Source organism: Equus caballus, chromosome 5 (genome assembly GCF_041296265.1).
Source record: "Equus caballus isolate H_3958 breed thoroughbred chromosome 5, TB-T2T, whole genome shotgun sequence".
NCBI lineage: Eukaryota > Metazoa > Chordata > Mammalia > Perissodactyla > Equidae > Equus > Equus caballus.
In genome coordinates, this window is record NC_091688.1 from 32002884 (window position 1) to 32018968 (window position 16085).

The 16085-nt window shown below is 34.9% G+C and overlaps 1 protein-coding gene across 1 annotated transcript in view; it reads right to left on the reverse strand.

Annotated features, from left to right (window-relative positions):
• The window catches only part of UHMK1 (U2AF homology motif kinase 1), a 25117-nt gene continuing 9032 nt past the window's right edge, over nucleotides 1–16085 (reverse strand). Inside the window, 4 exon segments of the mRNA NM_001433531.1 lie at nucleotides 1–7109; nucleotides 10760–10848; nucleotides 13747–13845; nucleotides 14002–14078. Coding sequence (NP_001420460.1) covers nucleotides 6963–7109; nucleotides 10760–10848; nucleotides 13747–13845; nucleotides 14002–14078 — 412 coding nt within the window. The 3' untranslated portion in view covers nucleotides 1–6962.

A 16085-nucleotide genomic window follows, 5' to 3' on the forward strand; every position in this document is an offset into this window, starting at 1 on the left:
TTAAAATTAAAAAGCAATGCCTTTATTTTTAAGCTTTATTTAACCACTCTTATCAAACACACATCAGAAAGCATATCAACAGTGCATCTTATGGAAAGTCAGTTTACAACAAAACTGAACAAGGCAGTTGTGTTTACAGAAAAAGTTTTCAGCAAAAAACTATACGCAATACAGTCAATTGCAACGCAGTGTCCATACTTTTTAGGTATATAGGAAAATGGAAAATAAAAGTTCTCTGCTATTCAGCAAGAAAAAACAACTTTAAAAGACTTGAATAGAAATCAGAAATTTAGGGATTTGAGGAAAGAACTTCTTGGTACTGATACACATCTACATTTATAGTCCCACTTAGTTATTCAAAGAAAAAACAGAAAACCTCACAAACAATAAGACCACCAAGAACAGAGAACCATAGTGCCAAGAAATGCCAAGACCAAGAAGCTATTGAAACAACTGGTAGAAATGTTATAGACATCTATTCACTACGTCCTGTAATTCTCTTGTAGTTCTGAGGTGAAGGTAAACCAACAGGAGAGAATACTCCTTATAACTGGCTTTGGTTTAAGTGATCTTTCACATTTTTTCTAACTATACCTTCTTATCAAAAACATAGCAATTACATGTTACTGAGGGAAAATATTAGTAGGTTTTAATATTCACAACCAACCACTCCAGTGCTGATACAGGAAGCCATAAACTGTTAAAATCTATTGATCATTACCGATTTCTAAGAGCGACCAAAAGATAACAAAGACGGAGCCCTTTTTGGGAAAAAATCCCTTGTACCCAGATTTGACACTGTTAAGAGGATATAAAGGAATGTTAAATTATTTAAGATTTTTTTCAAAAAAAGAATTAAGCTTGAAGGAGTAAATCCTACTGGAAAAGATATGAGAGCTTTATACTCTGCAAAGTAAATATTCCACAGAGGTCCAGCTTAACTTTTTTTTCTTATTATAATAAATAAACACTACTTACTTCCATAAGGTGCTATGACTTTGCAGCTAGTGCATACTAACGCCACCCACTATACCCAATGTGCAAAGGGAAATACGGAGATGGCTAATCCCCAGTTTCTTTCCGATCCTTGATTTGCATGAGTGTTGACGTACACCAAATACACAAAATAGGGAGTTCAAATGTTTATTTTTAAAACTAGACTAAACTGAATATGGATATTTAATCTGGTTTCATACACTCTTAAAATAATTTTCTGAGGAGACAATAATGAGGAATGTGTAGGAAAGGCAATGTTTCTATGCTATAGATACCAAACCTGGATTTTGAAAAATAAATTCCATTTTTAGATCATAAAATATATGGCAGATTACTACTACCAGTAAGGAAGCCATTTTCTTCCTCTCGTCTATTTTTATTACTTATCTTTCCCTTCTTTACTCTTAAGTTTGGCAAACTTCTGACAACCCATGCTAATGAAATAATACAGCTACGGGTAATTCAAATAACTGAAGAGATTTTCAGTCCGTAGATGTATGATTTTAGATGCATGATTTAGAACATCTCACTACATTTGCTTTTACACACTCATTGTCCTGACATCATGAATACTGTTAAGGAGAGACAACCTAGAAGGAGCAGGCAATTCCAACCTGGGATAAAAAAGCGACTACAATAATTCTCTTGCTGACAATCAAGAGTTTATGATAAATAGCTCTGATGTTTACATAAGGGTTTCCCAAAAATAAACAAACAAATTAAGAATTCCAGTTTGGGTTTTGTTTTCTTTTTCAGAATGTGACCTATTTCATCATACAAAGTAGTATAACAAAATGAATCTTTTCTGCACAAGGATTAATGGTCATATAAGGCAAATAAAACAGAATACTTCTCTTTGCCTTTAAATTAAAATACTATGAACCTAGGTCATAAAACATACATGGCCTTCAAAAAGCCATCAGTTTTCTTTAAGATACTGTGACAGCTACTCTATGTAATGGGAAATAACACTCAGACAATCATTTCATAAATTTTCCATGAATTCCAGCATTTATGGTGCCACAAACATAACTGCCATGATTATGACATCTCTCTGAAAAGCAAAAGTAAAGCAAATTTAAAACATTAATCCTCATAAGCAGTATAAAGAACAATAAAAGTGCTGAGCTGCAGGAAAATGAATAAAAACTTCCTGTCGGGAGAACAAAGGCTGTGGAAACTATCTATCCTTATATCCTGAAAATCACCTTAATGACCACCTATAAATATAAAATTTCCTAAATGCTCTCTGGTTTATAGATACTTCTCTTACAGCCCATTTTTCCTATAAAATTGCAGCAAAAATAGTTAAAATTGTTTACCTTCTTCTTAAATATCCATAGTACTTGTCAATTGCATGCCACTGTGTGAATATACTGGTCATAATACAATTTTAAAAATAGCAAAAAATATTTGGGCGGGGGGGTGGCTAAGATTACAAATATGACATAGCCTGGGGTATCAGGCAGAGCAGAAGCTAACCTAAAAGAAACAAAACAAAATCTTTAAAATTCTGGGCACTTTAAAAACTAAAATATCCATGTTCTTCTATAACTAAGAAAGTGTAACTTATCCAAATATACCGAAGAGGCTCAGATGAGTTCTGTATTACAGAGATTGAACATTTTTATATTCATTGAGAAAGCAAGAAAGTAATACTAACTTGAAAAGACCACCATCTCAAAGTAAAGGTGATTTACTGAGCACCTTAAGAAGAAATGGAAACTCTTTTGAGCTAATTATGACCAAAGGCTGGTCTGAATGTAACCATACTTGATAAGAAATAAATTACATGAGAGAGAGAGTAATAAGATTTGAAGGAATCTAATATTAAAAATGGAACCAGATACAATGAAGAATATAGATTTATTGGAAGAAATCAAATATGAATAGATTTGCACAAACAAAAAAAGGTAAACCCAAGAAATTTTGGACTTTTATACTATGTGACTCAATCCAAAAGTTATTCCAAGGAAAAGGCAGAGGTGCAAAAAAGTATTATCATCTGGGAAGCTCTCACCCAAATGAGTTTTAGTATTTTCCAGGAAACACAAGGCACTTGCTTAAATCTTTGACTATCTACACATCCACCAGACTAAATGTCATGATGCGATTCCATCAGTACCCTACTTTGAATAAAGCCACCTGGTATGGACCCTTGCATAAAAGTCTAGGTAAAACACATGGTTACTGAGTGTCTCCCCACTCCCTCACCCAGTAACTATGTTATTATAAATACCATCAGAAACTATGATGCTGATTTTTATTAAATTACAAAAAATAAAAAGTCATGCTGCCAAGTATAACTGATAGAATTATGTAAAATTATGTAAGATAGGCCTAATTTAATAAAGTCAGAACATAAGACCTAAGAAGAAAATGATGCCAAAATGTCAGTTACTTCCATTTGATGAATAAATTCAAATGAGCCATGAAACAGCATCTGAGTGCTGTAACTCTGACTTTAATTTATTACAGAAAGGTCACTGATGCCCTTACCAGGGTGAAAGTCCAGTGTAATAAGATAGAAACAAACTTTACGCCCATAGTTTCTCTTCAACTTCCTCTACATGACAGCACTGTTTCTGGCAGCATTCCTTATAATAAACTTGCTCAAAGGTTAAAATCTAAGTACAAGTAACATGAATCTAGAAGGCATAGGTATTTTTTTTAAAGGTTAATTTAACATACCTCAGCACTCTTTAGCAGCTGGAGTCCTAAAAAGAAGGCAATACTTGTCTCAATGAAAACACAGAGAAGGAAGAGCAAAATTATATTTATGATTTTGTTCTAAAAACAGCCATAGTTTTGGCTAAAGGCATAGCAGAGAGGGAATTTCCCTTAAGAGTTGCTGTATTGATGGCCACAAGACAAGGAAGACAACCAGTGGTAATAAATGCAATCACTTACTCCAAGAGAAAAATTTAAAATTATTCCTTTAAAGTGCAGCCAACAGTTTTTGAGCCAATGCTATCTTTCACTGAGGTGTCCAACTCCACTTGTTATTCTCCTTTGAACAAAGCGTTCAAGTTTTGGAAGTGGCTCTCTCGCCACCTCCTCCAAATATGTTTCCAAAGAACCAAAGATTTCCTATCGGATAATCAATTTATATGCCTTTTCTGGGACAAAAATGTACCAAGACAATACCATGTAACAATAAAGGAGAAATTAGGAAGGCAACAGATAAAGGAAGCACAGATATTAGTTTAGGCAAAGAAAAACTACCTGAGATAAAATTTTCCCAAAAGGGTAAGGGTTAAGTGACATGAATTCTCACCTCTTTACCCTACCTCTCAAGAAGAAAATTCTAGGTTTTTAATAATTTCAAGGAATCAAAATCTCTGCGTATAAATTTCATTCTAAAAGAATCTTGAAAATTGCATCTTTTGATAATATTTGGTTCAGGTTTAAGAAAGATACTAAGATTAAACTTCTTACAATATCAGAGGAGGGAGGGAGAATCTGCAAATGTCATCTTTGGTAGTAATGGGTTAAGAGCTATAGAATAACAATTTAAATAACTGGAGGCATCTTTTTTCAATTCTGTGGCTTTAATATAAAATATTTAACTCAATGCCTGGTTACTTAGGCTCATCAATTATTCCCTCAGCTCCTTAAAATCTAGTTAGCATCTTCTGTAATAAAATTCTACAGTGTCAAACACTACATATATGAATGCATACATCAGCAATAAGAAGATGATCAAAAAATGCTGCAAAATTCAGCATCAAGATGTTAGCAGCATACTGCATCGCTAAGCTTAGAAGCCTACCTGCAGTTTATCTTTAAGGATTTTTCTTTTTGGTGCTGGGGGGAGGGGAATGAGAAAGGTACACATGCTAACCTAAAATACTTGCCCTTAAAAAGAATTCATTTGTATTCTGTGTTCACCAGTAAGTGTGGAAGGACCTGGTGTTTTTAATCACCATGGAAGCTGCTACCCATAAAAATATTCGTGTTTTAGGAAAGCTTAGATCTCCACAATACTGGTTATACTCCTTTGAATTTTTATTTGGAAACAAATCAGCTAACCAACCTTTGAAAGGACCAAAATGAAAAATAACACAGGGCACATATTAGAAGCTTACTGTATAATTTTCCCTTGGGAACCTGCCACAAGGCCTTTTGGCAATTCATAAATCAGCCCCCTTATATCAAATGTGGCTTCATAATAAATATTGAGATAGTCTTGAATAATTTGATAACTGTAAATAACTAAAATGTCAAATAGTAATTTTTTTAATAGGGTAAAATAACTCATCCTCTAAAATAGAAATTCTTAGCTGGGCTCTCAATAACCTGCATGGCACACACAAGGAAAGACTATATGAGGAGACCTCCAGCAGGAAAAGATATAAAAGGCTTTTTCCTTAGGAAAAAAATAAATAAATAAAAATTTCATTTAGGTAAGGAAACAAGAAAAATTCATAACCTGTATATAACTTTTTGTGTGTGTGTAAAATCAGTGCTTTATAAAGGTTTCCTAAGATTTTAACCTTTAAGGACAATCTACCATACAGGGGAGGAATTCATAATCATAATTCCTAAAACCATATAATCAATCTGTCAGTGAACTCATACATACTAGTATCCTCTACTCAGGGACACATTAGATTGCTATGAATCCTTTTAAGACTTCTTTGCGTTTTTCTTCCTTTCTACTTCCACCTTATTACAGCTACACCTTTCTTAACTTCCTTGCAGTCAAAAGCCAGACCACCTGGGATATTGTTCCTCTAGCGTCTCTTTAGCTAAGGGTAGAGGCAGAGAATACGGGAAGGGGAGAAGGGGAGGGAGGGGGATGAGAGAGAGAGAAAAGAAGGGAAAAAAAATCTTTGATTACCGAGCCTTTTTGCCTATTGTTTTTTCTTTTCCCTTCACTGAACATCTAATTCTTTCTTTTTGACTCACTTCAATTTTCCATCATAGTAGGTAGAACTATATCTTGAGAAATCTTACAATGATCACATGAGATTCAGTACAAAAAAGATGAGCTAATAAAGAGTCTAAAGTAGACTGAAGGATGGGGCAATTTACATGTAGCAATCTTCTTTGATCCAATCCCTTTAAGAGAGTTTCAATGTAACTTAGTCTAGACTTGTCTGTTCTGAGCCTCTCAGGAATGAACTATTTTCTCATTGGCATTCTATCAGACAGACCAACTCTCAAAAAACTTATATGCTAAATCTTAGATATGAAACAGGTAGGGAAGAGATGGGTATAGACTGTATTAGCTCACAAGATTCACACTATAAAGTACGCTGACTCAAATTTTCTCTCATCTTTCACACCTGCACACTCACTCGAACATACATACTAGACATAAAAATTGTGCAAGATCAAGCATCAGCTTTCTATTTTAAAAGCCTTAATTAAAAAAAACGTCGAGAGGCTCACTGCAGTTTCTTTAAAGGGATGTTCAGTACTACAGTACTCCTTTAAAAGAATTCATAACTCAGTGTTAAGATCACAGTAGGTAACTGCTGCTTGACAATTATGTAACATTACTGAGAGCATCCAGTGCCAGCTATGGATATCAACAATAAGGAAGAACCACCTGACGACGTAAAGGAATAACCTGTAGGTGATGTCACCAACTCTAACAAATTTGTTAATAATATTCACTACGATATGATATTATTCATCCTTGCTTCATGATCACATGAAATAGTTAGTATCTTTTAGATTACATACTGAAGAGCAGCACTTGCCCTACTGCACAAAAAAGGTTGCCCACATGGATGCTCTAAAACCCCTCAATGTATAGCTGAGAGGTCTTGTCCTACTCAGTGCCAAATGTTTGCAATGCAGTCACTGCTTGAGCAATGGCTGCACATTAGTAGGATTAAATAAATGTACAAAGTATTCCCTTAAAATGGTAAGGGGGTACTTCTGCATTCAGATGTAGAATACAATAACCCAGGAAATGGAAGAGGAGAAACAGGAAATAGTCCTCAGGTTACTGATTAAAGCAAAGTTTGATACAGATATCCCCTCTTGTAGGCACTCAGCGGGTAGAATGTAGCCACAACAAACTTCCCATCAAACATCCTTCCAGTTAGTAATTTCTGAGCAGCTTTGGAATCACCAGCATTTGCATATTCAACAAAGACCTGTAAAAGGATAGAGAAAACAAAGTAACTTCATTTCCATCAAGATTGTGTTAGAACAGCACCTCTTCAACTTTAATGTATAAATACCACTTGGGGACCTTGTTACATTGCAGATTCCGCTTAAGTAGGTCTAAGGTGGAGCCTGAGTATCTGCATTTCTAAACAAACTCCCAGATGATGCCAAAGCTGCTGGTCCATGAACCACATTTTTGAGCAGCAAGGTTTGGAATACTTCTTTAGAACTAAGTTCAATTCTGAAAAATCTATTGAAGACAAGCTGGGGAAAAATGTACAACCTGACAGGAGTGTTGAATAGCACTAGACATTTGCTAAAGACATGGCCGAACAGCCCAGAAAGCAATTGCATTTCAACAGTGCGTGCCTCAGAGATAATCTACACTTTCAGAAGTGAAAGGAGGAAAAAAGCTACTGGAAATTATACTTATTAGAATATTTGTGGAAGCCATAACTATAGTAAGGAAGAAGTTTAAAACTAGGTAATTTCCTTTTCCAGAGCATCTGAATTCCTACCTGAGATAGGCAGAGGAAATAGCATAATAATTTATTAGTTCTTTTTGATGATCTAAAGCAAAAGTTACAGGGAGGTGAAATGACATCCTCAGTTACCTGTAAATTTGTGAACCAGGAAAAGAACTGCACCCCCCCCCCCGCCCCCCCAAGTTGTACGCCTCACTCGTTACGTCAATAGTCTTCAGCCTGGGCTCCAGCATCACAGGACACTCAGAGACTTTCAAAAGGAGAAGCAAGAATAGATAGTTTTAAGGAAATCAATTTTCAGATACTCAACTTGTATCTGTACCTTTCCCTAAAACTGGATCTCCCTGGAAGTTCAGGCAGGTTATCCTTTTTCATTTACCCTTTCATATGAGCCATTCTCCCACTGGACAAAGCAAAGGTATTTCCACAGGGTATAAAAACCTCCAGAGCATGAGAGGAAGAGGCAATTTCAAATACAGTACTTTTTTTAAGTGGAATCTTCCTTCACTGGTAAACAAACCACCAAGCCCTGCCTATGACTGGTCATTTCTTATCTTAAGCAAATATTTCTATTAAGGATGACATATGACGTCAGACCCAGGGTATTTTGGTCTGTGATGGGATTTTCTGAATTCACATATACTATAAAACAGAAAAGTGGAACGGATTTTGCCTCTCTCATTCTATGACTATTTTTAAGCCACGCATTACTCTTGAACTTACCTTTTTTACATATATAAAGGTAAGTGGTGCTTTTCAGCTATTCTTAAAACCCATCCCTAAACTGTGTCATTAACTGGAAATAAAAGCACTTCTAAATGGCCGCAGCAGGGTAGTCAGGCTGTTTATTTTAAATCTAACTGCATGGGAAAAACACTATTGATAAGATTTTATGTGATTTCTTTCAGAGAAGGTGTACTTCATATAACAAGGTAGTTAAGACCTATATTACCAAATTATATTGCCAAATATAGAATCTAATCAGTTAATGCTCATTTTATTTATCTTAGAAATACTTAATATTTCCGGGTTTTTTAACAAAATAAAAGAATGTTAGCTCTAAGACCAGCTAGTTTCTAGCAATATATGCTTTTTCATTAAATACAAAAGGAAAGTTAGAAGATGATGTTCAATGAAAATAATGAAGCTCTTCCTGATTTTTTTAACCTGATTCTTAATTACCCCCAAATCCATACACCAAAGTTCAATAAATGAATATACACGCACTTAGAGAAGGAATACCAAGCTTTCTATCATACTCTTTGCTTCACAGATAACCTATAATTTTATACATTGTATTACTCCAAACTAAATAAAGAGAAAAAGCATCTTAATTTGATAACTTATTATGAAATTAAATTATATTAAAGCTATATTATTTTAATCTTGACTACTTTTGTAAGATGTATTCCATAATTTATTTTCCAGTGTTTTTTACAATATTCCTTAAAAAGTCATAATATGTTAATTTGAACTGAAAAATTCAAACAAAGACTGGCTTTGCCCACTAGGTAATGGACTTTTTCAATACGCTGAAGTTAAATCTGTGATTCCAAGAGTTTATCGAAAGTTGCTTTCCCTCTCCTTTAAACGTCAGTGGAGGCTTAAGAGAGCAAACTTCTCACGGATGGAGACTGATTTTCTTCGTATTATTTTAAAGCTGGATACTTCTCCCTCGAAAATATTCCTCCTATTTTCCTATTCTGTGTCTCCCACTTCATTTTGACCACTGGGTTTAATATTGAGTCAGATCACATTAGTCCTTAATTCAAAATCTTCCAATACGTTCCCTTCTCATTCAGAGTAAAAGCCAATGTTGTTTCAATGGCCCACGAGGCTCACCCTACCTGACCTGCCCCTATACTCCCTTACCTCTTTGATACTACTATTCCCCAACTCTACTCTGCTATAGCCACAATGACCTCCTCAAACCTGCCAGGCATACTCAAGGCCTTGGGACTTGCTGTGCTCTTGCCTGGAATTCTCTTCCTTAACCTCCTTCAAATTTCAACTCAAATGTAACCTCAATACTTACTTCCCTACTTTCTGATTTAAAACTGCAATTCACCCCACCACAATAGTCTTCTTCAATCTGTTTCTCCATAGTGCTTATCCCTATATATTCCTTTGTCTGTTATGATGACTGTTATATCCCAGTGCCTAGAACATGAACACTCAATAAATAGGGGTTGAATAAATAAACAGCAATGATGCATTTAGTATGTACCTGACAGTAAATGAGGTAAAGGCCACTACTACTAGATTGGCAATAACTTTTTACTAAGACAACAAAGAAGTTTCTTTTTTTCTCAGTTGCCAAGAATTTTCATAATATTGAACCATAAGATAAAATAATAATCCACCACCAGAGGTGATTTCCCCTCCAGGGGATATGTGGCAGTGTCTAGGGACATTTTTGGTTGTCACAACTGAGGAGGGTGGAGGGAAGGCATCTAGTGAGTAGAAGGCAGGGATGCTGCTGAACATCTTATAATGTACACGACAGCTCCACCAACAAAGAATTACCCAGCTCAAATATCAATTATGTTGAGGTTGAAAAATCCTGAGACAGTAAAACAACATTGTTTCCTAAAAAACAAAAATACTACAGATAAAAGATTTCTTTTATATTCTTTGCCATATAATTTAATTTAGAATTGCAGAATTTCTAAAGAAACCTCCATGATCACAGTTTTACCCCTTTTGTTTTACTGATGAAAAAATTAAGGTTGATCACAAAGCTAGTCATGTTGAGACTGGAGCTCAGATTTCAGGATTCTCAGTTCTATTACAATCAGAACTTAACCTAAATGGTTTTCTAATTCTACTTAATTAGAACAAAATTGGGCCAAAACATTTCTGTAGCTGACCCTGACCTAAATTAGCTATAATTCAGTTGGTGTCACTGTTCAGAATGGCTTAAAAGTAGATTATAATACTTTTCTAAAAATAAATTTTAACTGATAAAGAAATGCATGCATATTATAGAACTTTTGGAAAAAGTGAAAAATATAAGAAAATAAAACATCCATAATGCAAAATTTATAATCCCTAGCAACATTTTGTGTACATCTTTCTACAGAACTAAAACATTCTGTACAGGATTTTAACAACCTCTGAATCATTCTGGAATTACAAAAACATTCACTTACTTGTCCTCTGCCAGGATTTTCCTTGGGAACAAGCAGAGACACCACTGGTCCATATTTTTGACACTCCTCTTTTACATCTTCTACAACATCTGGTTATTAAAACATACAACAGTAACCACTTTGATGTGATCAAAGCATTATTTTAAAATTTTAAATCATCAAAGAATTCAGATCTAAGTAATGAGGTCATTTTCCATACCACCTAAAATTAGGCTTAACTTAAGAATAATATAAATTCAATTCATTTAGTAATTTTCTTCTTATACCTTCAATTTAACATTTTGAACAGTTAATATATTAAAATGATTCAAAATCCAAAAAACAGAGTCTTCTTCCCAATTTCCCAACTGCCATTCCATTCCCCTCCCTGAAGGCAACAAACATTATCAGTTTCTTCTTTATCCTTCCATAAATATTATAAGCATACACCAGCAATATGATGATTGCATATGCTTTTTTTTAAGTAAAAAATCCCAATCTTGGGGCTGGCCTTGTGGCCAAGTGGTTAAGTTCGTGCCCTTCACTTCAGAGGCCCAGGGTTTTGCCAGTGCGGATCCTGGGCACGGACCTAGCACTGTTCATCAGGCCATGCTGAGGTGGCGTCCCACACAGCACAACTAGAAGGATCTGCAACTAGTATATACAGCTATGTACTGTGGGGCTTTGGGGAGAAGAAGAAGAAGAAGAAGTAAAAAAAAGACTGGTAACAGATGTTAGCTCAGGTGTCAATCTCCAAAAAAAAAATAAATAAAAACAAATACAAAATTCCAATCTTGCTTTGCTTTATTAACATTATAGCTTTAAGATCTTTCAATATGACTACATGAAATTTTCTCATTTGTTTTTATGGCTATCCAGTATTTCACTCCACGAATGATCAATACATTCTCTCATATGTCCCCTACTGCTGAATAATTAAACTATTTCCAAACTTTCTGCCATTACAGATAACTTATAATAGATAAACTTGTACATATCTCACTCTACTTGCATATTTCTAAACTGACTCTCTAGACATGGAATTACTAGGTCAAAATTGATTTGAATTTGCAATTGCTGGAATTACCAATTTGCCTTTCATAAAGGTTTACTATTTAAACTCTCTCCAGGGATATATAAGAACATGTCTTCCTGTACCCTTCCCACAAGAAGGTTATTAAATATCTTCTCCACTGTCAATATGAAGGGTAACAAAGACATCATAGCATGATTTTAATTAGCATTTCAATAAATGAGAATGAAACATATCTGTGAGATACACTTGTACATACTTTCCTATAAACTATCTATTTATATCCTTTACCCAGTAGCTACTGGGTTGATTTATAGAGGCTCTGTCTGTGATAAGAGCTGTAAATATTTTTTCCTAGACTGCTATTTGTCTTTTAATCTTTCTTATGGTGATTTTTGTCAAGGCAAAATTTGTTGAATTATTATTTTACCGCTGAGTTTTGTGCATACTTGTAAAAGGCCTTTCCCACTCCAGGAATATATTTTTTTTAATCTCCCATGACTTTTTAAGGTAAAAAGTTTTTCTTCCTTTCTTCTCTCCTTTCCACCTACCCTTCTTTCTTCTTTCTTCCTAGCCTCATCTTTAATGGTTTAATTTTCCACAAGGAAAATATTTAATATTAAGCAACTGACATTTTTAAGTTTGGTTCTGCTTTAGTCCATTCAACACTGTTTGCAGAATGCTCTTACTAAAACAGAAATCTAACTATATCATTCTCCTATTTTAAATTTTTAATGGCCCCTTATCGCATTTAACAAAGAATAAATACTTACTGAGTACTTAAATACTGACTGCTCCCCAAGAAATGTCCTAAGATACAACCATACCAAACAATTTGCTGTTCTCTGAACATGCAACGCTTTCTCTCATCTCTATGTCTTTCTGCTACTTCCCACCCAACCCCTCAGCTTTTAGCCAAGCCACTCTGATTACTAAGGAGCTCAGATGCCCTCATGGATCACTCAGACTGGGTTAAGTACCCCTCCTCTCTGCCTGCCTGCATATTACTCTACTTTTAGATTTATCAAAACTGTAATTGTTTGTTATATAACTGTCTCCCCCACTACACTAAAGACAGGAAGTAATCCCACAGTGGTAAGTACATAGCCAGAACTCAGTAAATATGTCTTGAGTGAATGAGCTGTTAAAAGCAAAAAAGAGAGCCAAAAGCAAGTGGAAGCACAGGGCAGGACTGGAGTAGAGAGACAGAAAGAAGTTGCTGGGAAAATTCATCTTTTTTATTAATTTGGTAAAGGCTTATGAGATGTAAAAGACTTGAAAGGTCTTAGCCTTCCTGAACTGTTATAACAAAATGACATAGATGGAGTGGACTGAACAACAGACATTTATTTCTCACAGTTCTGAAGCCAGAACTTCAACATCAAGGTGCAGGCAGACTTGGTGTCTGCTGTAGACAGTTGCCTTCTTGCTGTATCCTCACATGGTGAAAGAAGAGAGCTCTGTCTCTTCTTCTTCTTATAAGGGCATTAACATCATTACGAGGGCCCCACCCTCGTGACCTAATCTAAACCTCCTAACTCTCCAACTCCAAATACTGTCACACTGGGGATTAGGGCTTTGCCATATGAATACTGAGGGGACACATTCAATCTACAGCAAGAATCAAAAAGTTAAGAGTATTTTAGAGATCATATAGTTCAATAACTTCATTATATAAATTAGGAAAATATGACAGTCTTATGAATCGATATGTCAATTCCAGATGTAGTTAAGAAAGATACATTAAAACATAATTTACGGGGGCTGGCCCCATGGCCTAGTGGTTAAGTTCAGCATGCTCTGCTTCAGCAGCCTGGGTTCAGTTCCCGGCCATGGACCTACACCACTTGGAGGTGGCCATTCTTTGGTGGCGACCCACATACAAAACAGAGGAAGACTGGCCCAGATGTTAGCTCAGGGTGAATCTCCCTCAAGCAAAAACAAAAACAAAAACATTAATTTAGGAAGCACTGACCTTCATATTCCTCTTCATTCTCAAGATAATCATCATCCAGCACGTTCAGCAGTCTTAGCACTGGAGTTGGAAGCATCACCAGATCTTCAATATGAGGGGCTGTTAAAGTTCATTACAACATGGTTAAATGTAAACTTCCCTAAATAAACTGAGGAACATCAGGCAAAGGAGCTTGGGAATACAAATTAGTTCTGCTGTCTTATTTGATTACCAAGAAAAATGACCAAGAAAAAAACAGAGATATATACAACTTACCAAAAGGAATGCTAAAGAATGGGCTGCACAATGCCATTTCAGCAGGAATTCTTCTGCTTGGATCATCATGAAGCATGCTAAAACACAAAAATGGGTATCTTTACAATTATTATCAAACCTTTTGAAAATGCAACCATTAGAGAAAATAAAAATGTCTAAATCTTCATCACAGCATTAATTATATTAGCATGACTTACTGAATCATTTACTTACAAAAAATATAAAAGCTATTTATGAGTAAATGGTTCAATAAATCACGATACATACTATGACGTAATATATTTTAATTTAAAATGTTTCTGATCAATAAATACAACATGGGAAAGTGATCCATACTCTATAACATTAAGTGAAAAAAAAGCTAGACAGAGATTTAGGGTAATCCAATTAAAAAAAAAAAAAGATGGTGAGATGATTTTTGAGTCTTGTCAAATCCCCCTAATAATAGAGCAACTTGATAGCAAAATCAAAAACTCACAGACAACATTTACAACAAAAGTAGGTAACCCCAATAAATGCCAAATACAAGAGTCTAAGGACAAACCATCAACAGTAGGAAGCCTTGCACCATATCAGCATCTATGTGGAAGGAAGCAGAGAAAAGCAACAGTTGATCTGATGAACCAGAGAAAAGAATAACCCAAAATAGCCAACAGGTACTCACTAGGAAGCATAGTAAGCCAATATGAGAGAAGCAGCTGAAACTGCAAGGGGTTATACATTCTAATTCCTAGTGAATGCAAGGGATCCTCTGTAAAATCTGAAGGGATTGGAGTAATCTAGACACCATGACTTCTCAAAACTAACCAGCTGAAATTCCCTTCCAGGGCAAAGTCCTGCAGAAAAAAGAAATCTTGGGACTAGAATCCAAATTAGTACGATGGAGGATGGGGGAAATAAAAATTGAGAGAGACAGGAAGACAGAGACAGAGACACCAAGAAAAAAGTGAGGAGGAGAAGAACCAGCAGATCTCAGGGGAAAAAACATCTTTTTTTGTTTAGACGTTACACAAAAACAACAGAAGAAAGAGCCCTGTATAATGAGAAAAGTTATCCCAACTACACCTTCTATAAGTTTAGGAAAATGAATTCCATATAAAAATGAGCTTTATATTTTAATAAAGTTATACAAAAAAAAGAGAAATGCAAAATAATGTCCCTCAGACAATGAATGCATGCCAGAAAGACATGACCACAACACAGATGAACATTATAACCTACCATTTCAAAATAAGCTAAAGACACTTTTAAGAAATATAAGATATAAAGAGCAACATAAATCAAAATTAGAAAATCTCAAAAATTAGGTAATAGAACTCAGGAAAGAATTGGAAATAAAAGAAAAGAATCATTTCATAAAATAAGATTAAGCTAGAAGAGATACAAGAATGAATAAACACGAGACAATGTCTTAAAGATAAACAGAAGGCAGAAAGGAGGAAATTTTTTAAAAATCAAAAAGAAATAATGAAAGAGATAAAAAAGATTCAAGAGGAAATGATAAAACTAAATAAAGTCAAAGAAAATCCAATATGTGTAGAATAGGAGTGAACCAAAGCAGGAAACAGAATGAATACTAAAAACTGTAATTTAAAAACACTTTTTAAAACAAACAAGAAGATCTGAAACTACATATTTTCCTGAGAATATCAACCCAGAACAATCAACATCAAAACATATTCTGGTAAAATCACTAGATTTTTAAGAAAAAGATGAAACCACGTGGGCATCTAGACAACAAGGGCAAGTGACTTTTAATATAAAGACAATCGAGTATCATCAGACTTTTCAACAGCAACACCATATGCTAGAAGAAAACAGAGAAATAGGTTTAAGACATGTGAGAAAAGAATGCATACCAAGGAATTTTATATCCAGATAAAGAGATTTTCAAGTATAATAAGCACAGTTTAACCATTATTAACAGGAAAGAACTCAAGAGAATATTAATCCTATGCTCTCCTAGAGAACAAGCTTCAGCAAACAAATGATTAGAGAGACATCAACACAAGGACCAGTGGTAAAATTAAACATATAGTTACATGGAGAACTAAGATTAAATAATAGTGTTAAAACAGAGAGTA